The sequence below is a fragment of the Crocodylus porosus genome, unplaced genomic scaffold, assembly GCF_001723895.1.
Source record: "Crocodylus porosus isolate Cpor-Errol unplaced genomic scaffold, CroPor_comp1, whole genome shotgun sequence".
NCBI classification, from domain to species: Eukaryota; Metazoa; Chordata; order Crocodylia; family Crocodylidae; genus Crocodylus; species Crocodylus porosus.
In genome coordinates, this window is record NW_017728909.1 from 74,990,586 (window position 1) to 75,015,254 (window position 24,669).

A 24,669-nucleotide genomic window follows, 5' to 3' on the forward strand; every position below is an offset into this window, starting at 1 on the left:
CCTTTATTATGTATTTAAAAAGTGCCTAACATAATGAAGTCCTAGTCAATGGGTCCTCATTATTATGAGGACCTTTTTGTCACTGCTCCATATTAATAATACTAGTACATATAAAAATGTCCACAACTCAGCTGTTGTAGCTAAAGGTGGGAGTGAATTTCATAGTCAAAGGTTCATTCCTTGAAAATATCCTTATTTCAGGTCTCAGATCTTTAAGTATTGGGGTCTTACCTTGTGTGTCTAACCAATAAACATATTCAATTGAGAACATAAGGCCGTTTCTAACCAAAACTCCAGTCAGTCTCTTAGGAATTTATTCATCAAAAATAACACATTGAAATGCATCTGGAAATGAATCAGTAGGCAGTGCAGATTCCAAGCCACAGGTATCATGGTCTTCCTGTAAGAAATCCTTCTAACTAGGTCACTATATTCTATAGTAAATGTCTTCAGAGGATCCTGGTGCTAGCTTCATAGAATATAAATGCATCAATTGAACAGAAGGCAATAAAAGCATCTAAGAGACTATTTTAAATCCTTTGATTTATATAGCAAAAGGCAAGAAAAATTCCTTAATTGAGTTAACAGATATTAACTCAGCCATTTGTCCTAGATGTTTACTCCAACATCATATCCGTTTTACCTGTCTTCATATGAGCCTTAGTATCAACTAGACACTGGGACTGATGGTCTGTTTTGTTAATATGGAAAATTTTGATCAGCAGTGTTGGTCCTGTGTGTGAAATTACAGTTCAAACTTCTTCATTAATCTGTTCATTACTATTATTGCTGCACTAGCATGAAGGACTAGGTCTCAGTTGGGCTAGGTAGTGTGCAAAACAAGAACAAAACAACAGTCTCTTCTGTAATAGCTTAAAATATAAGTATTCAACAGGAGGCAGACCAAGAGAGGAGGAATGCAAGGAAGTAAGACAGTATTGACAAGTATAGCAAGCAGTGGCCTCAGCGTGCCAAATTTCTCTCTTTTTTTGTAGATATTGCCTTCTAAGAAATAATTCAAGATAGGATAATCAAGTAGTTTTGTAGATGTTTATGGACAACAGGCAGAAAAGACACAGTGCTGTATACTTGACAAGTGGAAGTTGGAGGCCAGCTTGGAGGTATGACTCGATATTTTGATGCAGAGTGAGAGTCAGTATAGAGTGGGGATAGGTTAAGACAAGCATATATTATGTTTAATGCAATAGAAGTGGGGAAACCACTTGAAGGCTTCAAAGAGACGTGATATTGTCAAAGTGAAGGATTAGGAAAAAGATCTTTACACAGCAGTCTGAATGAGTAAAAGTGTGGAAAGACTGCATTTGTCAAGGCGAGGGAAATGATTGCTTCAGTAATTGGGACATGAAATGATGAGTGTTTTAGTTGAGTGGATGGATAGGAAAGGCTATATTTTAGAAGGATTAATGCGGAAATTTACGAATAAACTTAATATTATGCCCAGGTTACAGAAACAAGACATTGTGCTTCCCAGTGATCAAGAAAGGATGAATCAATTGGGGGAGTTGATTATGAGGTTTGTTTTAGCTATACTGATTTTGGAGAAGGGAAGCTAATATTTTAGTTTAGACAGAAAGAGTCAGGTCTGGGATAGAGAGATCTGAGTCATCGACACAGAGATGATCATGTGTTTGAGGTACCAAGGACAAAGCCATAGAGAACTTTTCTCAGAAAGCTGGAAAAGGAATGATGAAGATCCTCCAAAGGATGCTCTGATCGAGTTTTTAGAAAGGTAGAAAAGAACTAGAAAGAATGGTCACAAAGGCCAAGAGAAGTCTTTGGCAGTTGCTATGAATACTGATTAAGCTGGGGGGTGGGGAAGAGAGCAAAATAGAACTCTCTTCCATGTGAATGTGGATTACTGTACTTCACCTGAGGGCAAGGTAGGGTGGCACCTTAGGGCCTTTATGTACATACATTTTCGATTAATCGAGTGTGCTCTGCACTGCGTTGCATGCAGTTGTATAAGTGACATAATGTACATCAGCATGCAGAGAATGGCGGTGGTGCTGCCACCATTTTCTCAGTGCTGACTTGCATTTTGCCATTTATACAAATGCATGCACCCAGCGCTGCGGCACAAACATATGTACAAATGCTCTTTAAAGACCAGTTCTTTCAGCAAGGCACAAGCTTTTGTAGATGACAGCCTACTGTGTCAGATGCTATGACTAAACTACCTGAGCTATGAAGGAAGACTAGAACAATACTGATCCAACATCCACCGATGCAACTAATCCTATCCTTGCTCTTCTGGTCATATTTTAGTGCCGGTTTGGATTTTAATTTTTTCCTATCTTAAAAGAAAGTTAAAAAAAAAAACATTAAACATAACTTATTAATAAATGTAAATAAAATACTAGGTATTTTGGAACAAAATGTAACCAAAAAGTCCTTGGTATAATGTCTGTTATTCTCAAAATGTGGGTTTTTGTTTGGGGGGATGTACATCTGAGAAATTCAGACATTTAAAAGCATATTTTTGTCATGGCTCCTTCATGCCTAGTTTGAATCTGTGGAATTACTTGTTTGTAAATTTAGTTCAGATAAAAACATTTTTCTCAAAAAAAGGACAGTTTCTGAATGTGTCATGTGAGATCTTGTATCTACTTATTGGTGTAACAACTAAAACAGTTAAGGAAAATGGTTGTGCTTTACATAGTTTTGTATGCCATCTTTCTTTCTTTGATTGTTCTTAGCATTATTTTTTCTTTTTTGTTTTAAGTTTTTTCCTTTTAGTTTTCCTACAACGTAAACAGTCACAAGGACTATGACTTTATGTACTACTTGCTTAATTTTTCCTATTTAACTGAAATGTTATTCCCCTTATGTGTAAAAATTTATTTTAAATATTAGGAAAAAGAAGACACTAGTGTTTTCAAAGTTTTGTTAGAATTAGTGAGTTTGAAAAAGGAAATGTCAAACGCCAAACAAAACAGCAGCTGTTTTAAAACATGAACATATTATATCACAAGCACAGAGGTATATGTCATGTTTAGGAAAATTTACTGGCTACAGTATTTTACCCAGAATTTTATTTTAAGGACAGTGTCAAAGCTAAGAAGAATCAAAGAGTATCTGCTCTGGTATCTAATATTAAGAATCAACATGTGACAGCTGTTCCATTCTTGAAACAAAATATGTAGTATCTATGTTAAGCGTAGAAAAAAATTGTGTCAGATGCATCTCTGTTGTGACAGATAAAGGCTGTATAACAGCAACTCTGGTAAGTTGGCCCTTAAAAAGCTACAGCCTTAGTAAAGCTCCCTCTGCTGGACATCCAACAGGCCTGCTAGTGTAGGTCTACCGTAGATTTTAATCTTCTAGAACTCAAATGATTCACTCTGTTTTGCATCCCTGGGTGCCATCTTGGGATAGAGATCCTCCATTTAGCACCCCTGACAACGTTTGAGACCCCACAGTCTGACTTTAATACCCCTGTGGCTAGTAATGTCAGTTGCTTAAACACATCCTTCCCAGAACACCATACTATGGGCGCTCTACATTCACCGCTTACCTCTCAATAGATGCGTAATTAAATTGTGTAACACAAACTGACTTTTTAAAAGGTTCCTGCCACAGGTCCATGCACAAGAATAAAATACCTATATTAATTTTCCCTCTTTCAGTTCCTCATCGCTAGTGAGAATGGCCTCTGGACTTTGGCCGGAAACATTTTAGCAGTCCATTCTCCTCCTCCCCCACCGCACATGATTTCTCTGGTGGAAGATTATGTCCCCCTCTCTTTAAATTTCATTTCAAGGGCCAAATCAGTTCTAAATTCTATTGGGCAAAGCCCAGTTGTCAGATTCCAAATTTCAGCTAAATTGAGCTTAATCATTGATGTCTGTGTGTGGCTGTACCACCAGGCAAGTATCCTCCCTCCCAGACCCATCATTTCTGGGCTTTGAATATTCCCCAAATCCACGGCAGGCATTCTGTATGCAAGCTTCAAACCCAGAGGCTGTAGGATTCAGATGCCTCCTAGTCTCGTTTGCTTCTACCCAAAAGACTGAGGAGCAAGCCGTGGGGGAAGCATGAATGTCGTCCCCTGTTGCCACAAAATTGTGCAGTTGAGTTCCTGCATTCAGGGAAGCTCTCAGGGATCAGTCTGCTTGGAGTGCAATAGACAAGTCTCAGCCTGGAGAACTGCCTTAGGGAAATCTGCCTTAGGGGTTAGCCTGTTAGGAGTGCAAGGGATAAGACTCACCCTGGGAAAACCACCCCCTGGATTATGGCCAGCTATCTGCTTGTATGCTTGTAGTTTCTTCTCTCTCTCTCTCTCTCTCTCTCAGATGTCTATAAGCAAGCCCATTCTTTTACAACCTCCCATCCATCTCCTTTGTCATGTGACATCCAGTCAGCTTTGTTACAAAATTAAAATCCCCACACCAGGCAATCCATCACATAATTACCATTTTGCCTGGATAGACTGTTTCTGAAAAGTAGCAAACTCTTGTCTTGTTATGCCTTCACTGCATAGAAGGCTTCTAAGGTTTTATAATCCTTCTTTATTAGTCCTATGTCACCATCTTTTTAGTTTTCAGTCCAACTTGGGTGTGGACACAGGGAAAGTTTGGAGCCCTTTCAAAAGAGAAATTTGTAAAAGAGCAGCAGCTGTTACCTTATGCATGAAGGGAGAAGGATTCAAGTGCAGGAAACCCCTCCAACTTTTAATACTCCTTCCAGGGTTAAAGCTGGAGTGCATTTGAATTGTTCTCTGTTTGTTTGCACATAACAGTTAGAACATACCAGCCACTGCCCTTTCTCCAAGCAGTTTGTAGGTCTGCACCTCTTGTAGTAAAGTGAAAAGGCAAATTAGGCCTCGTATTCAAAATGAAGTGTGCAGACTGCTGCAGATATACACAGAATTTCCAGCATTAAAACAATCAGCCATACACAAGAGTTCCCAAATTGTTACAGCAGCTGAAAATAATTATTGGAAGTTATTCAGCACATTTTATGCTCAAACCACTCTGCAAAAATAAGTCCTCACAAAAGCCTTATTAGGCATTGAAAGTATCTAGTTTTATCCCTATTTTATGAATACAGCAACTGAAACAGATAAGTAAAGTAATTCACTCAAAGAGGCACAAAATAACAGTTAATATGCATCTTGTCAGACTAGCTTTGTGTTAGTTTATTACTAGATCCAAATTAGTGTTGCTTATAATAATAATAATAAAGCAGATGCATGCCATATTCAATGAACCTTTTTCATACATGTGTGTTTTTCATGGTTCTGAACTTTAATGAACTTCTCATACAAATGAAATCTGTTTTCCAGTCAGCAGTTATTCATGAACTTTTTTCATAGTGTCACTTTTTAGAAGAAATATTTCTTCTTTACAAACTAGTTATCCATTGAAAAATTGTTCCTTTTCAGGTGAGAGTGGCAAGAATTCAGCAAATAGAGAAGGATATACTTCGTATACGACAGCTATTGCAGTCACAAGCAGCTGAAGCAGAGGTGAGCAAGCGATTTTTGGATTAGAATTTGCTTTTTCCATTATTATTACATTTGACTAATGTTATCATTTGCCTTCTTTTGATTAGAGGTTCATTTATATTTTTTAATTAAAAAAACTAAAGAAAAAAGCCCACAGCATCTTAAGTGAGTGCACTGTATGTGCACTATTGTATTTATATTATATCATATTGACTTAATAAATTATATTGACTTCTGACTATTGACTTAATAAACAACAAGCTGTTATGTTGCTTTAATCTACCCCAGAGACCAGCAACTTTTTACAAGCTGCAGGCCAGAACAACCTGGCTCCAATCCAGTGCATGCCAGGTAGCTGTGGGGGGAGCTTTCCCCACACCCATGCCAGGACCAGGCAGCTGGAAGCTGCACCCCACTGCTGCCACTGCTGCTCCCAGCCTTCCTGCTCCCTGCCTGTGGCGCAGGTGCAGCTTCCAGCCACTGGGGAGCTACACTAGGGTTGGAAAGCTGTAAACTGTGTCTGCTTCTGCTACTTTTTCCTGTTCCGCAGGCACTTCTCCCTCCCTCTCCCCTCAGCTGTGGTGCAGGCACAGTTGGAAACCATCTAGCCCCACCACAAGTCCTGACTGGCTGGAAGCTGCATGCACCACACTGTAGCTGGGGTGTGCGAGAAGATGTGATAGTGTGGATACAGTTTACAAATACCTGGTGCCAGTTCAGCTCCCCAGTGGCTGTAAGCTGCACCAGCAGGGAAGCAGAGGGCTTGGGAGAACCAGCAGTAGTTCAAGTTGAGATCTCACCTTTCTGGCCCTAGTGTGGACATAAGCACACACCACCCTCCCTGCCCTCCCTCCCACACTTGCTGCTGATGCACCACCGCAGACACCTGGTGCACATTGGATCAAAGCTGGGAGGGTTGAGAGAAGCGGCAGCAGTCACAACACAGATCCTTGCCGATCCTTGCTGCCCAGCTCCAGCATGGGCACAGGCAGAGCCCTCAAAGTTCATAGCCAGATTCAGCCCAAAGGTTTAATGTTGCTAATTGCTGATGTACAGAATGGATACTTCTTGCTTTAAAAACCATTGTGGCTTTGTGAATTAGTTGTTGGAAGATGCAACTATAGCCTCTGACTTCCTAGGATGTATAGTTCAGGTACATGTTTTCTTTCTAGTGAGCTGAGGCTAAACTGTTGTCTATGCCTCTACTTTGTTATTGAGCCAGGGAACAACCTGAGAATAATGTGTTGCTTGAAAACCTAACTTCTAGGATGTTTGAAGAGACAAAACAGTACCTTTCAAAGGGGGTGAATTATACTTAACAAATAATTGTAATAGCTAATAGCAAAGTCTTTCTAAATTAAAGGATCTGGCGAGGAGTTGCATGGTTGGTTGATCTTTTGAAAAGAACATGTGAACAAAGAGTGATAACTTAGCCTTTTGTGTCAGATTTTATGTTAGAAACCTAGAAAGAGATTAGTTTAATGTCATTTCTATGGTGTCATGTGCCAAAGTCTGCTATTGCAGTCACCAGTAACAACCACTACAGTTAAGGTTGCTAATTAGAGTTCATTATGATCCCATTTTGCAAAATTTCACAAAAGCTGGAGCTTTTCATGGCTGGTGTATATCCAAGGATGATATTTTTAAAATATAGTTATTTTTTTATTTACTAGAAGATGAAAGCTGTGTTTTTTCCATTGTGATTCTTTCAGGGGATAACTAATTTAACAGAACTTTAAATCTGACATTATAGATGGATCTGGTAGCAATTATTATAATTTTGTTTGACCCTTGTCATATGTTAGCTATTCCAACTGAAATTTTCCATTTTTTTTGTATGCCTTAGAATAAATTAAAAAAAAAAAGTTTCAATAAAAGAAAATTTCTTTTAAGTTTGGAGGAAAAAATAGCTGTTTTTGCAAATATGTGGTATACTCTGTCATCCCAACAATTTTATTAAATGCTAAGAAACCAGGAACTTGAAATTTGGCAGACTTATGATCCAAGATCCTTTTTGCTGTCCCAGATAAAATTTTCCCAGATTTGGATTTTAATAAGCTTCAGAAAATCATGATAGGCTTACATATGCATAATAAAATTTGTTATAGGCTTGTTGATAAAAACTTCCAAATATGTTGACTCCACTGTGTACTTCAGCTCTGTGGAGCCGTATTCTCAGCAGCAATTGTGTATTTGCATTTAACCTCCCACTAAATCTCTTGTATCTTAAAGGCAGAGCCAGGAATTGACAAAGAAGAGTTAGGGCATCCATAGAGAAAGGTGCACTGCAACAGAAGTCAGTAGGAGATAACCTTGAGTTTTAGTTTTGTAATCTCTCACAAAACTGGGAGGGATTGCAAACACTTTGGAGGACAGAATTATGATACAGGAGGATCTTGATAAATTGAAGAACTGAACTGTAGACAAAATGAGATTCAGCAGAGACAAATGGAAAATGCTACGTCATCGCTGGCAGTCAGTCAGTTTGAGCATGGTCTCTGACACGGCTCACTGATGGGTCTTGAAATGACTTGAGAGAGGCTGTAGACTGGGATTCCTCTCCCTTTCCTTCGTTCACTTCATCTTCTCTGCTTCAAGGGAAAGAAAGATGCCTTACCTTGAAATGGCTGCCCCTCGGTTGAGGTTCTAGTGCCATTGAAGTTGGTTAGCAGCCAGCTTCTCCCAGCTCTTGATGTTGGTTCGCATCTATTTTCTTAAGGTAAAAAGTAAGGTGCTAAACCTGAGGAACTAAAAACAAATGCAAAATAAAAGTTACTGGTTATGGAGTAGCACTGCCATTAAGGATTGGGGGTAAGGTGGATCAGGGGCTCAGCATGAGTCAGCAATGTTATGCTGTTAGGAAAAAAAAAGGAAATGGAATTTTGTGTTCTATGAACAGAAATATGATATGGGAGACGTACATAGCTATGCAAGGCACTGATATGTGCACTTGTCCCTCTGCTTTACCTGTGCCAAGTTAAGATGTTCTTGGTGTTTTGGAGCGTTGTGCCCCTGTGTGACAGAGTTGTTTGTTCAGTTTTAAGAATAGGTTAGACAAGCACTTTTCTAGGATTCCTTACATAGGGATGATCCTTGCCTTAAGCAGGGGATTGGACTAGGTAGCCTCATGAGGACTCCTTTAGCCCTGCTTCAGTGATTCTGTGATGATGCTAGTTGTTCAGTAGACCTCACTACCACTCTACTAGTTGTTCAGTAGACCTCATCTGGGTTGTTATATGAATTTTGGTGCACTACATTTTAAGAAGGATGTAGAGCAGGGGTGCTCAAACTCTAGCCTGTGGGCCAAATGCATGCACCAGGCCTGTGGGTCTTCTATGGGTTGGGAAATTTGGTGGCAGGGAGCAGTAGCTTTTAATACTGTCCCATCCCCACTACAAAGTCCTACACCCTCGTCTCCCTATGTGGCTGAGTCAGGGCTGGGCCACACCCCCTTCTCCCTGCATGGCTTGAATTGGGACTGGACTGCTCCCCCTTCTCCCTGTGCTGCTGAATCGAGGCCAGGCTACTTTTCACCCCCCTCTGCATGACCAAATGGGATTCTGCTGTGCCTGCACCAGGTGCTGAATTGGGCCAACTGGCTGGATCAGGCTCAGGGACAGACTGGACACTGCCCATCCAGCCTGCTGGAGAAAAAGTTTGAGCACTACTGATGTAGAGGAACTGAAGTTTGTCCACTGCTCAACCCAGCCCTAACTGCAACAGAGCAGAGTGGCATGTGGTGCAGCCCTCTCTCTTCAGGCTTTCAGCAGCAGCTGGCAGGCCAGCAGGTTGGATATTGCCTACCCCTGCTGTAGAGGATAATAACCTTTTGCTGCCACCACTTTTATTTATTTGATTTATATGACACCCTTTCCAACAAAGCTCTTTACTTAAATGTATACTTAGGATTTAAAGGTGTGGACACACAAGTTCCTTTGAGTAAGCCAGGGTATGAACTTAGAATCATTATCAGCAATTCCACGGTTCTAGGGTGATCTCTACCATGGCTCATTGATAGGTGGTTAGAATCATAAGTTTGAAAGGGACTTTGAGGGCATCCGGTCCAACCTCTGCAGCACAAATGCAGGGATGCTCTTCCTAAGAAATCCCCATCAAGTGTTTATCCAGCCTACTCTTGAAAGCCTCCAGTGAAGAAGATTCCACAACTTCCCTGAGCAGTTGTCACTGCCTCACTGTTTTAATAGTAAGAAAGTTTTTACTGAGATCTTTAAATCTTCTTTACTGACATTTAAAACCACTGTTTTGTGCCCTGCCCTCTGTAACACAGGAGGCTTCTTCTTTATGACAGTCTTTTGGATATTTGAAAACTGCTATCAAGTCCCCTCCCCCCAGTCACCTTTTCTCTAAATTAAACATTCCTAGTGCTCTCAGCCTCTCCTCATATGTGCTTTCCACCCCCTTTATCATTTTTGGCTTTTGCCTCTCAACCTTCTCAGCATCTCCATGTTCTCTTTATAATATGGAGCCCAGAACTGCACAAAGGACTCTAGCTGAGGCTCACCTGTGTCAAGTAGTGGTAGTGTCACTTCTCATGTCTTACACCCAATGCTGCTTCATTTTATTTTGCCAGTGCTTCACATAGCTGACTCGTATTGAGTCTGTGACCTAATAAAACCCCCAAATCCTTCTCAGCAATGCTACTCCTCTGTCTGTTATCTCCTATGCTACATTTGTGCATTTGCTTATTTCTCCCTAAGTGTGCAGTACTTCCTATTTGTGCACATTGAACTTTATTCTTTTGTCTCTAGCACAGCTCTATAATCTATCAAGATCCTTTTGAATTCTACTCCTATCCTCCAGAGTGTTTCAGGTCCTTCCAGATTTCATGTTGTCTGCAGACTGAATTGGGAGGTTCTCTATTCTAGCATTTAAAACATTAATAAACATGTTAAACAGCACCAGACCCAGGACAGATCCCCTGTGGAACCCTTCTGACATTGATCCATTTATAATTAGCCTGTTCTTGCAGTTACTGTGTTAATTATGTAACCACCTAATAGTATATCTCACCCACATTTCTCCAGTTTACTTATGAGAATGTCATGTGGGACCATATCAAAAGCCTTACCAAAGTCTATGTATACTATGTCCACTGCATTCTCTTCATCTACCTAATTACCGTATTTATTTAAATATAAGATGACTACCAAATATTAGGCTACCTCCCAATAATTAGACTGTAATTTTCCATATATATATATATGGAAAAATTATAAATTTATTATATTTTCCCAGGTATAGAATCTAAGTATTGGAGGGTGGTCTTGAATCCCCCCACCATTGTTGCAGTTGGGAAAGCAGTGGCTGGGAGGGGTGGGGTCACGTGACCCCTTTTTCTTCTGCCCTTCCCACTTCTTCCTTCTGCACCCTTCCCACCCACCTGCCACCTGCATCCTCCCATCCCCAGTTACCCCCAGCCTCTGCCTCTTCCCCTGCCCTCCACCTTATTGTCAGATGCTGCTGCTTCAGCCTGGAGCACAACAGGTGGAACTCAGCCCTTGCCTGGCCTTGTACCAGTGTCAGTACTGCTGATTGGCTAGGCAGGCAATGCAGCAATATGAACACTGCTGATTAGGCAGGCAGGGGAAGGATTTTTTATGTGCTTCCTGCCCAGGAGAGATGCCAGTCTGAACCAGAGCTGGGCTGCACCTGACAGTAAGGTGAAGGGAAAGGGGTGGACAGGGCATCAGAAGCTGCAGAGATGAAGTAGAGGGGGAGCCAGGAGGCTGCTCTGGGTCACTGGCTTTGACCTACCTTGTACGCAAGTAAACATGGTAGTTACTTTCTCAAAGGTGATTAAGTTAATTTGACATGATTTGTTCTTGCAGTGCATCAGCTGTTGCATAGTAACTGCCAGTGTGCTGCCACTACCCACACTAGAACATGCAAGAACATGTACACTGGCAGCAGCTGGGGCATTATAAACTGACATGCTAGCTTACCTTCTGGTTGTTTTTTTGTGCACTTCAACCTTGGATTCTAACCTTTTCTTGAAAGCTATGAAGTTGTAGTCAAAAAAATGTTAGAAAAAATTTTAAGGTTGCCTTATCAGCATTAAAAAGTTAGGACATGCTAGCACAAACTTGATTTGGTTTTTTGATGCACAGATATGATAGTTTGCAAATTCGATTCTTTACTATTTGTTCTTTAGGACCTTTCCTTATTTTGGTGTGTGGATACATGGTGAATTAGGCTGAATTGCTAGGCAAGGGAGGGTATTCTCTTGCTTGTAAGGCAGAAAAGTAGAATACTGGAGAGCTGGTTCCAGTCCATATTCTGCTGATACTGTGCTGGGCAAGATTACCATACTGCATATGCATGGAAGTATTTCCTTTTCTACTATTCCTGTGCTATTTTGAAACTGACTTGCCCACAGTTCAATACTGTATTAATGCAGTATTTTGTGTTGTATTAATATGCACATATAAATAAAATTTGTGAAATGCAATATGTATTATTACTGTTATACTTCCTTCCTGTTTGAGGTAGAACAAACAGTACAACTCTTGGTTCAGTTTGGCACAATGGCCAGCAAAACATGGTTAAACTGCCAGCAAGCTTTGTTTGGTTGTCTAAAAAATAACAACATAAATTCTTACCTTGTTTGAAAAGTATTGCTTTTCTAATAGACTTTTTCAGAACTTTTTTAAAATCATTTTTGTAGCTTGTTTTTAGCTCAGTGATAGTGTTGTGACTTTATAAAGATTTTTCCCTCTCTGGCTTGGGGAAAAAGAAATCTTTGTGGTTCATCTTTATCTTCAGACAGTGATAAGTTTGCAATGCCTTAAATTCCCCCATTCCATAACACAAATGATCTCACTTTTCATAAAAGTCCATGTTACTAAGAACAAGGAAACACAGAAATTGCCTTGCTAATATAAAAAGTCTTTTTTTTCTATATACAATACTGAACTTTATTGAGCAGATATAATTCTCTCCATATCATTACTAAGCAGCTTTATTTTAAAGATCTGACTTCTTGGTAAATGTGGAGAAAAAAATCAACCTGTCATTAACTCTAACATAGAAGAAAATCAACCAACCATACAGTCCCTCAGATAACAAAATAATACCTACATCCACTTCGGTCAAGTTATAAGAAAGTCATAATGCATTGACAGCATACTGATGGCTGGAAGGAATAAAGTTGCAGTATGAGTCTCCTGTGGTGGTGGAAGGAGTGGGGCTGGGGCAGGCACTGCACAGCTGGGGCATGTCACAGGACGGAGCTGCGAGCAGCTTGTCTGGGGGGCGCCCAGCGCAGGGAGGGCAGCTCCCACCATTGCATACACCCCAGGAGGGCACAGGGGGCCATGTCGCCAGATCTGTGGGCGGGACAAGGCCAGGTTGCTGTGGGCTGGGGCCATGGCAACACCAAGCTGTTCCTGGTGGGGGTGTTGGGCCAGGCTGTACTGGGAGCATGGGGCTGGGGAGGGGAGGAGGGCTACTGTGGATTCTGGAGTGACTACAGCCCCTCCTGTAGCCCCGTTCCCAGCATTACTGCCACCTGCCCCAAGCGCAGCCCAGCCTAGCACAGTGCCAGGAAGAACCTGATGCTACTCCAGCCTGCCCTGCTCTGTCCTGTGCACAGATCCACAAGTACGTGCCTCCATGCCCTCCCAGGGTATGTGCAGCAGTGGGAGCCTTCCACTCCCCCTGGATAAGCTGCTTGCAGCTCTGTACCACACTCTGCCCAGCTGTGCAGCGCCTGTTCCAGCCCCACTCCCTCCTTCACTGTGGGGGCCTATGGGAGCAGGGGGGGGCGGAGCTGCAGCACTCCAGAATTCGCCATAGCCTCCCCAAACCCACTCTCCCAGTGACATCGCAACCCACCCTGAGTGTAGCCCAGCCCAGCCCTCACCGGAGCCCTTGTCAAGAAGGAAGATCACTAAAGTACTAGTGCTGAGGCAATGAATTCTAGTCCCCGCTCCTCCACAAAGCAATACTAATGTTTATGCAATTCACACAGCCCATGAGCCAAGGTCTCATTCTGTTAAGACACAAGATGACTTTCACCCTGATAAATTCATTGAAAAAGCAACAAGCAAGTCTGTGAAAATATAAATGTGTGGAAGTTTGGAAGACAATGGGTAGAGATAGGAGGGGAGTGGGGATAAGGGAGGGAAATGTGGGAAGGAATGTAAGTGGTCAGCTGGAGGCAAGTTACCTGGGGTATCAGATGTCAGGCAGGTTGTAATGTCATAAATCTAATATCTGTATTAAGTCCATGACCTTTTTATGGCCCACCTGAAAGAAGAATTACTCAAGAACTGCACCATCAAACCCAGGCTACAGCTGAGATAGATAGATGATATCTTCATAATTTGAACTGAAAACCTGCAGTGTCTGATTGATTTCCATCACACATTCAACAATTATTACCCCTCCATCAGACTATCTCTTGAATACTCCAGCACCAACATTTCCTTTTTGGACACCATGATCAGTAGCCAGAATGGTAAAATACAAGCCACCATATACAAGAAACCCAGGGACCAACATACGTATCTATGCAGAACCAGCAATCGCCCTAAACACACCAAAAAAGCTGTAATTTACAGCCAAGCTCTGCGATACCACCAGATTTATACTGAGGAGAATACCTGTGATCTTCACCTCACAAATCTCAAAAGGGCTTTCACCCAACAAGGACAGTCCTCCAGAAAAAGAGATTGCACTTTTGAAAGAGCCATTTGGATACCATACGAAGAAATCCTGCAGTACAAAAAGAAAATCCCCATTAAATGCGCACCATTAGTTATGACATAAACTTTCATGGAACCTATTTGGAAAATCCTCAGAAAACTGCAACCCATACTAGAAGAAGACCCAGTTCTGCCTGACATCTGATACCCCAAGTAACTTGCCTCCAGCTGACCACTTGCATTCCTTCCTGCATTTCTCTCTCTTCTCCCCCGTCTCCTCCGATCTCTACTCGTTGTCTTTCAAACTTCCATGGATTTGCACATTCACATTCCTTTGTGGGTGGTTTGTGCCCAAAAACTTACAAAGAACTTTTTTCCAACTATTTAGTTGGTCTAATAAAAGATATCACATGTATCCAAAGAACCTTGCCTGCCTATGTCTTTAGATAAACACAGCTACATCCAACAACCTTTGAAAAAATAAATGAATGGCATAATGTCACAGATAAATTAATTGAGAGTTTAGACATGGTTACTTCAAACACAACACGGGCAAGAATGAAAGGCCTCTATTATATCAGAGTCTAGGCTCATCTACTTTGATCACATTGTTTCTCAAAAAAGTATTCCAAAGGTGTTTCTATGACTCACAATAATACAGTGTGTGGCTATGTGCTCTCCTCTAGTAACTACATGACATACAGAGGTTTGAGATTCTACAGCAGGTTTCATGCTAAGATACCTGATTATGTGGGTCAAGTGGGTAGAGACTCATGCTTTTATATCCAGAGATCCTGCATACAACTGCCAGAGGTGATGCAAAGAATATGTATTGTTAATTTGGTTATGCTGTTTGTAACTAATAAATCACAGGCACTCAAAATAGAAGTGATCTTTACTGAGAGGTCTAGCCTAGAGTACTATATGATGTTGGGCCTGTTCTACAGGAAAGCTGTAAATGAAGAATTAAAATATGTGTAGAGAGGGCAGCAAATATGTGAAAATGTCTCCTAACATTTTGCATAAGATCAGATAGACTGTGTTATAGTCTTGGTAGGGAAACGGTAGGATCCAGTGGACTGGAGGATAGTTTAGCTGCAGGAGGGAGGGGAAATGGTTTGGGTCATATAATAGAATATTGATAGGTGTGATAGCATCAAAACATATTGAAGCTCGGTATCAAGAATAAGACTGTAGGAACAATCCCACATTTACACTTCATACGGCTTTCTGATAACTTTGTTAATAGCCGTATTTAGGAGCTCTGATTTTGATGAGGATCATCTTATGATCACTCTAAGTGGTCATGACAAAAATGTCATTTTCATTGAGTTATGTGGAGAATTTTACTTCCATTAGGAGCTGTAACATCTGTTTCTACCCGGCTTGCAATATCATTTGCATTCATTCTGATCGACTGATTAATTTTGGGATGAACATATTGTTTGTTTAATTTACAGTATGATTGATACCCTCTTCATATTACTGTTTAAATGTGGGGAGATTCCTTTAGTATAGTGTAGATATGCTCTGGGTATATCCATTCTGTCCACCCAGAAAGAGCTTGTATTTGATTGGAAAGCTTAATAATTTAACTGTTCTAGCATTTGCCTCCAGTAAATGTGTAGATCATGTGACATTGCAGAGGAGACAGTTGTTTGCTCCAATTCTGTTATATGTCAGATAGTGATGTGAGCACAGCCGGTTGAGGATGGTGTTACTGTGTCTCACAGCAAATCCTTTGTCTTGCAACACGATAATCCTCAGAGGACATGCTTCACTTTCATCTTGCAATTTTGCTAAGACAGTCAGTCTCAGCTGTTAATTATTAAGGCTAGAGGTTATGAAATACAAAGTACAGCTCAACGGTTTTGTGAAGCTACAACACTGATGCATTCACAGCTCCAGAAGCTTTGAATGATAAAGTATACTCCATTTCTACGTATAATGCTTTAAACTCCTACATTAACAGAGAGCACCTCAAGGGAAGCATGATACAGGCTCTCATGAAACAGAGAGGCAGAATGAAGGTCAAGGAGCAGCAGAAATCAGCATGGCAACTACTGGTAATGGTCAGGTAAAGCAAGTGTTTTATCAATAACATGTTTTAAAAACAAAAATGTCTGGTGCTGCTTTGAGTATGATTGGGAATTTCTGCTGCAGGTATTGAATTGTGCTTGAACAGGTTTTTTCAGATGTATGAATTCTGAAAAGGCTGGCATTTTTCTCCCCCTCCTCTTCCCCCATTGGAAGGGAATAAAGATCAGAAAGGATATTTTAATTAAATGGAATTTAAATTTTCCATTATACAAGGTACTTTTTTCCTTTCTTTAAACTTAACAGGATTAATATTTAAGGGAGGATGAGTGAATATTTTCGTTAAAAAAATGTATCTTGTGTTATTCATGTTCAAGGTTATGATTACTGATGGACATTTTTCTCAAAGATTTCAGCTCAGAAATGGTCACTGAAATGCTGTAACTTATAAACTTGTCATTCAATCTTTGTTTTTACATCAGATAATTTCTGTTTCTTAGTGAAATGCTATTTTACATAAATGTTTGAAACCAAAAATCTCATCATTCCGAGATAATTTTCCTCCCTGTATGCTAAAGGGTGATATAGATGGTTTTTTCCATGTTTCTCTAATGCTATTACTGAAATGTGTTAGCTAGGTAAAATATGAAACTACAGTAATTTCTTCCTTACCTGCCTTTTTTAACTTATTAAAATTATGGATTTTTTTAACTAAATAATTTATATCTTGGCTTACTTTGCCCTACTGTGATAGTCACTTGTTTCATAATCTCAAAGTGTGGCTCATATTTTCATAGTATTCATTCAGGTTCTCATAATGTTACTAATTTGAAATCACAATTCATATATAAGCTTATTTCTTTTTCTCACTTTGTGCCTGAATTGAAGGAAATATTTGAGTCCTTTTTAAAGTCTCTTAAGTACACAAGTATCTTTTGTTATGTCTCAAATACTTAATTTGAAACATAGTCCTTAATTTGCTATTAAACATTTAATCACTGTTTGGAATCCATTTTTTTTGCTGTATCTGAGCAGTTGCCTGGGGCCTCTGCTGTAACCCTGATAACAGCATTAGTCTGAAGAGAAAAAAATAGTTCAGTGATGCTTTTGGACTAAAAGCATAATGTGTTTAAATAATAGATGCATTCTGGCCACGTGTTCATCTTTCTTGTATGAAAGGGGTTATTTTGGACAAGGGAGATTTGGGGGAGGGGAGAAGTATTTTTCTCCTGTTGTTTGATAGCTGGGTGCCTCAGCTTGTGTTCTATGAGACATCTGGGGATTATATACTTTTAGTGCAAGGCCAGGGACAGGAGGCTTAATGGATTGGACACTAATATTTATTTCTGGGAACCCAGCTCCATCCACCTTGTATCACTGAGCAATGAGCATTAAATAGAGTGAAAAAAAAATGACCTAATAATTTTGGGCTAGCCAATTTTGCAGTCAGATGAGCATTGTTAATTGAAGATTTGCCTACAGGGGACAATATTTTTCAGGACCCAGTTATGTTCTCTTCTGCATCATGTCACATATTCTACTCTGCTCAATTATATTCACTGTATTGGTAGTGAAATGAAATGTACTAAAGTCTTTTTTTGCAAGTTGTCTAGAATATTACAATGAACATCACTGCTTCTTTTATGCACTATGTTGCAAAACTAGGGGTAAAAACCCAAAACAGGCAAAGGAAATAAATCTAGCAACAGATCAGGCAAGCACAAGAGGGTGAAGGACAATATAAGAGTGGACAAAAAAGGAGAAATGTGTAAAAGTAGGATTGAATACTGCTGGGGTTCAAGTACGGCAGTGCTGTCCAACTTCTAAGTGCCTGGAGGCTGCACACAGCACAGATGCTTCCCTCTGCTGCTCTGTGCAGCCGCTTGGGCACCTCTCCCCACCCACTGCTGCACCATGTCAGCGTGATTTCCCTCCCCTTCCTCTCCTGCTGCAACACGTATCCTGCTGTTCCCCCCATGTCCTTGCACAGCCTGGACTCACTCTCAGCTCCCTACATTGTACCACACTGCCCCAACCCCTGGGACAAGGGCTGGAAGTGGCAACCAGAGGAGGGAAGGGAAGCAGCAGAGACTCTGGCTGCTATTGTAGCTGGAGCAATTAGGGTAGCAGCAGCTGGGTGAGTGGAACAGTCCTGAAATAGGCTTGTGGGTTGGGGGCATATGGACTCGCGAAAGGAAAAGCATGAGAGTTGAAAGTCTGGCCACTTACTAGTTTTTTAGATGAATTCCTACATATTTTGACTATTAGTTATTTCAGCCTAGTCTTCAGCAGACTGGTAATAAAAGATAATTACATTTGATTTGGACCTCTTGATTATGTTAGAGTCAAAAGGCCAAACAATTCAGTATGTTAACTAACCTTAAACTCTAAAGCAAAGAGACTCTTTAGATGAAGTTGATTTAATTGTTGGAGCAGTTGGAACTATATTTGTCTCCACCCTACTGCACTTTGATATCCAGTATCTCCAACATTTTGGTTAACATATATACTATAGCTAATTAGCAGTGTAAAATTTTGGGCACTTTTTAAGTTAAAAAAACAAAAATCATATTAAGTGTGTAGCCCTAGCTGGCAGCATGTTCCCTATGTATTTACCACCTTAGGTCATTAAAATCAAAGAATTTATAAAGCCCAATATACTTTTCAATATTTATGAACTTTAACTTTCTGAATTTCTCTCAGCTTGGACAATGAAAATAAGGGCTACATGGGAAAGTTAAACTGCTCTAAGGTAACGTGTGAGTTTAAATTGTTGCAACTACACCCACATAACTCTCTATGTGAGCACTTATTCTGGAAAACAGGGGTCTGCCTAGAGAGTTATAGAGGTAAAACTGGTGGTTTAACTATACCTGTATAATTACATTAGTAAATGGACTTTTTCTGTCCAGCCTAGCCCTCAGTAAAACCATTTCATCTTTTATTTATAAGTCTATTCCACATTCACAGTGATGAAGTGTTGATATAATGCCCAATATATAAGCATGCAGAAGTATATTTGATCTGTGCCTTGTTGTACTAAGTATCTTAGATACATTCACTTGTTCATTAAGAAGCATAGACAATACAAAAATAATGTGTGTGTTCTATCCTAGTGTTAAGTACCACTTTTAATTATATAGTAATACTTTCCAATAAAAATTGTTACATTAATAGTCACTATAGATCAGGGGTCAGAAATGTTGCGAGGATCGGAGGCAGTGTATGACACAAAATGAACTCAATATCCAGAGTCACAGTGCAAACCGTAGCTGCACACACAACACACCACAGTTTTGGAGCCTGTGAATCACCCGATGGGATAAACTCATGATTTATGTTTGAGGAGTCATACTTGTGATTGAAAGTTGCTTTTTTTCCCCCCATTTTTTGGCACTTTCTTGGCATTGTACTTCCTCTGCACAGTTCTCCTTTCTGTGAGGGCGGGGTTTGCAGCCAGCCAGCTGGCAGCGAGGCCAGGGGCGTTTGCAGCCAGCCAGGAGCAGAAGGGTTTGCAGCCTCCCCGCTACCAGCCGGAATGCAAACTGGCTGCAAACTCCTCCCCCCTCCCCTCTATCCCTCCCCTGTCTGGCTACAAACTCTTCCACCCACCCCTTCCCACTCCTTTGGCTCACTCCACTGCCCCACCAGTCTGAGTTCACAAGCCGCACCTGGTTTGATATAGAAGTGGCTAGCCACAGTTACCATGGTCCAATTTCAAAAGCAAAAGACACAGTCATTGGCCAAATGAAGATATTCTTGCCCAGCCAGTCAGCAGGCATGAGTGTAGCCTGGGCACAGAACTCTTGCTAGCAGTGGTTAAAGCTTGTGCCACGACCCAGCAGCCAATCCTTTGCAGCCTGGTACTGGGCCGCGGCCCGGTGGTTGGGAACCTCTGTTCCAGTCAGTCCTTCTGTTCTAAAGTAGAAGCAACCCAGACAGATGTTTGCTTAATCTGCTCTTAAAACCTTTAATGACAAAGGTTCCAGAGCCTCCCTACGTTCCCTGCTCCAGTGCTTAACTATCCTTGTAGTTAGATTATCATTAAGGAAAACTTTCTAAATCTCCCTTGCTGTATATTAAGCTGATTACTTCTTATTCTATCCTCTTTATAGCACTCTTCTATATATTTGAAGGCTATTACTATGTAAACCTCAGATGACTCTAGACTAGTCTAAATAAACCCAGTTTTTTTAACCTTGCTTTGTAGGTCATCTTTTCTAAAACTTTTGCCATTTTTTGTTGCTATATGTTGCTGTGATGGATTCCAAGACAAGTTAGAAGGATGGGGAAGAAAGAAGTGAAGGAAGGCGTAATAATAGTACTAGAGAAGCATCTTGGAAGCTTTTCTTAGAGAGCCTGGACAAGCAGTAGACAATTTAATCTTCTAACTGCTGGAGCAGGGTTTGTCAACTGGGGGCACTTGAGAAGGCCCTAGGGAGTACATGCGGGCAGGCAGGGATGGAGCGCTGCCACACACCCCCTGTCCAGCCAGATGTGGGGGGCGGGGCTGCTGCTGCTCCGCATTTGGGTGTGCGCCACCCCTGCTCCATGATCGGCCACCAGGGGTACACTGCTCTACGTATGGCTGCCAGGGGCACACTGATCCAAAAAGGTTGAAAACCCCTGTATTGGAGGCTTATTTTTTTTGGCTGCTTGACTGAAGGTTGAGAGGACAAAGTGCATGATTCTAGCTGCATCATCCCATCTTCAACTTCACTATTAATGGTCCGTCCCCCACAAGCTTATAACTGATGAAAGGGTTAGCTTTGAAAGTTCTTTAGAAATCTCTTGTCTTCCCTTTTTTTTCTGCTACTGTGGGAGAAACTCATTTAGTACTGGGGCTCAAGCTGTAGCTCATCAGTCAGACTTGTCTGCTTCTGGCACTCGGCTCAATTGCAAGGCAGAAGGTAGCATATTTCAGCATTGCTGCTTTCAAATAATCCAAAAAAAATGGAACTTTCTGTTAAGTGAAGAAATAAGAAAGACAGCTATCAGAGGTAGGCAGCTGAAAACAAAAAAAGAACAAGAAAGCCAGTATTTTATAACTGGCCAAGAAGGAAAAAAACAGAAGGAAAAAGGACTGGAAAGAAACAAATAAATTTGACAACAACACCAGACAAAAAGTAAAATAATGACAGCTTTGTCAGCTTGTAAATCCAAAAGAGTATCTGTCCATGTAACTGTTTCTAGTGAGACTCCAAAAAAAAAAAAAGTTTGAAAGCACTGTTTAATGTCTTTGTTCTTTCACTGGAAAAAACAGAACTTTAGCCCCTGGAGACTTCCCTTGCTGAAAATCACAAGTTTCTTGATGCGTAGAATCTCCCTCCTTGTTAACTGATGCAGAACCAGTTGTATTCTGAAGCAGTTGAGTTTTTTGCCCTTGGGGTTGTGAGAAGCAGACTCTGAGAAGTAGGTCTCCTGGAATTTTGAAAAATTCTTCTGGACACAAGGAGCTTTCTGCGTTATTGATGCAAGACTCCTACTTATTCTATGGAAGGTAGCCTGAAGTCTGTGTTGGTTTATTTTCCTTGACCCTTGCTTCTGTATGCTGTCCAGTTCATAGTTCAGTTTTCTTTGAGTGAACGTAGTTATTATAAAGCTCAGTAACAGAATGAATTGCATAGGGATATAGAGCTATTTGGAGAGGCAGATTGGGGATAAATGGATAATAAAAGCCAGTTTTATGAGGGGTTTTTTAATCATACTTTCCAAAGTATGTTGTGGTTGATGCATTTTAACTAAAATATGTGGTAACAATATATGGTTGTAAATTAATTAAATGGTCAAATTCTGAAACTTAAAGAATTAATGGTTGGTTCTTTAGTGAAAATTTTGTGGATCCTTCCTAATTGTTGTTTAAACTTGTAGGGTTCAGCGGCTCGAATGGACCATGAGACAGCCAGTGTGATGAGCTCTGGTAGTAACTATTCTGTTCCTCGAAGACTGACAAGTCATCTGGGTACCAAGGTAACCGAAGATTACAAACCACAGGTCGCTAACACTACATTTTTACTAATACAATAACCTCATTGTTTCTACTAGTAGTACTAATATTAGTTAAATTATCTTTCATGCATACTAATTCCATGGAATTTTTATCCTTTAAAATATATTTTTCAGGTTTTAAATTGTCCACAAAAAATCCTTCAAATTTGTGGGGAAATTTTTGAATTATCACTGGTAGAGTTACTATAATTTGGAAAATTTGATTGATTGCAGTAAGTTGTTTGAGCATCTAAAATTCTTGAAGTTGGATGATCCAATATATAAATTAACTTGTGTTAAAGGTTTGTTCTTTGTACAGAATTGAATTCTTCAAATAGATGTTATTACTGAGAAAATTCTAAAGTTATCTGAACCACTGATGCTGCTAAATCAACATTCAAGATTACCAATAAAACTGTAAAAGAAACAGTCTTCTTAAGGAGACATGAAAGGAAACTGAGATTCTAGCATATAAAATGGCCTGATGATACTTGTGATAATTTTTAACGAGAAAGATGGGTTAAAGCAAACCTCATTCTGTGTCTGAAGTAGATATCCAATACACATTTTGTTTTGGTAGCAATTATTTAGAATTCATCAATGCAGAGTGGGTTTTTATGCACTAGAAGCCTGTTTTCTTTATTAAATAATAATGTTTTAAAAGTGCAAAAAATATTATCTATGATTAATCACATAATTTGTGGACAAAAGGAGTGGTAAAGATATTGATTACAACAGCCACTTCACTAACAAAAAGAGAGAGAGAGAGGGCAGTGTCTGTAGAAGAGTTAGAGATCCTTTGAAACCTTTCCTTGTCCTTTATAGGCAAAAACTGCTTCCATGTCAGCAGGACTAAAATTAGTAGTTTAGCAATGTGGAAGCCTGAAGTTTAGTAGTCACCACAAAATAACTCAAACAAACAACATTTTAGCTATATAGTAGAGGACAATGGATGCTAACTTCTGATTCCTGCTACCTTTTGGAGAGTATTCATCGTAACTCAAACATGTATATCCTGGGACTTGCTATTTACCTTGATGGCCACCCCACTCTGTCCCACAAATGCTTGATTTTGAGTTGAAATTTTTCAACAGTCTCTGCTTGTTTCACAATTTACTTAGCATATTAAGACCGTGACTATCAAGTAAAATATTATTGTTGAAATCCTTTAAGCCCAGTGACCCCACCTCTATTTGTAACCTGTACCTAGAGTCTCTTGTTCATATTATAATTTATCAGGGACCTCTACTCAGATAATAATAGAAGAGAGAGACTCTTGATTGTGATCCAGTATTTTCAAAGGAAATAGTTTCAAAAATAGGATTTTTAGCTATCAAAAACCCTTTCCCTCCAATGTCACAATACACAGTTGACTTCTGATAAAGTGCAAAACAGTTTGTAAAAGTACAGGAATTCATTCAAGTAATATACATCTTTACAGGCTTGTGTTCTATGTGGTTGATTCTTGCAAAAAAAATTAAAATCTCCCATTTTGGGGTGATTTTTCTCAAAATCTGTCGGTAATATGTGCAGCTGAATATGGGGGACCTTATATCAAGAGAGCTGTACAATGCACAGATGCTAGTGAATTTTATGCAAGTAACTTGTACTGTGCTATTTACTAATTAGACTAGAGCAGGTGAAGGAGAAGGTAGTGTACAACAGTGAATGTGGTTAAGTATGGGTAATGAAAAGCAAAGATGATGGTGCCAGGTTGTACTGAGCTATAAAATCAAGGGAAATGTTAAGGCATGAGAAGAAGATAAAGTGGAGAATAAAAGAGAGAAAATATACACACTTATCAAGGCTTTCTTGGGGTGGGGAGGGGTTAATGTTTTGTTTTGCTTTGAAATTATGTTGCTGTAGTCCAGGAAGTAAAAATTACCACTCACTGTTGTACCTCTCACTAGCTTGGAGACTCATTAAGCTGATGCCTAAGATCATCTTCACAACTGCTCTCCATTCCAGGACAAGTAGCTACACCCACACATCTAAATAATTGTTTTATTATAGACTCCTGTCACTGCTGGATTTAATCTCTATGATGTACATTAAAGATGCTACTTGAAGTGTCTGGCAAGAGGTATACATTAAGCTGATTGAATTCACTTTAGGGAGGCTACATGTTTTGCCTCACTGGTATATTTGGTTGTTCCCAGTCCAGGAATTGAAAATTCCTAATCTGGGGTTGCCTTACATCTACCCTTGAACTGTCTCAAAGTTGTGTCAAAGGATGTTTCAGTTTTGGTTCTACCATTTTTACATTTTAATATTAAATAGATTGTAGATTAAAAAGATACAGTTTTAAGATGTTTAAGGCTTCCACTTCTCAGTTGTGTTACATTAGTATTATAGCTTTAGTGAAACGCATGATTTCCTGAATACCTGGTCTAGTTTAAAGTACTCTGACTCACCCAAATTTTATAGAACTCAGGGGCTGGATTTCATCTTCAGTAGTGTTAGAAATTCTAATGTACCTCCTGGGATCCATCAGTGATTGGCTAATTATTT

At 40.1% G+C, this 24,669-nt stretch overlaps 1 protein-coding gene across 5 annotated transcripts in view; it reads left to right on the plus strand.

Moving 5' to 3' along the window:
* Positions 1–24,669, plus strand: part of APC (APC, WNT signaling pathway regulator) — a 168,144-nt gene that overhangs the window by 118,876 nt on the left and 24,599 nt on the right. For 4 of the 5 annotated variants that reach the window (XM_019532478.1, XM_019532477.1, XM_019532476.1 and 1 more), the window contains 3 exons: positions 5,405–5,488; positions 16,106–16,210; positions 22,042–22,164. In XM_019532478.1, the coding sequence (XP_019388023.1) occupies positions 5,405–5,488; positions 16,106–16,210; positions 22,042–22,164 (312 nt within the window). The remainder of the gene's footprint in view (positions 1–5,404; positions 5,489–16,105; positions 16,211–22,041; positions 22,165–24,669) is intronic. The other variant, XM_019532479.1, reaches the window with a different exon arrangement.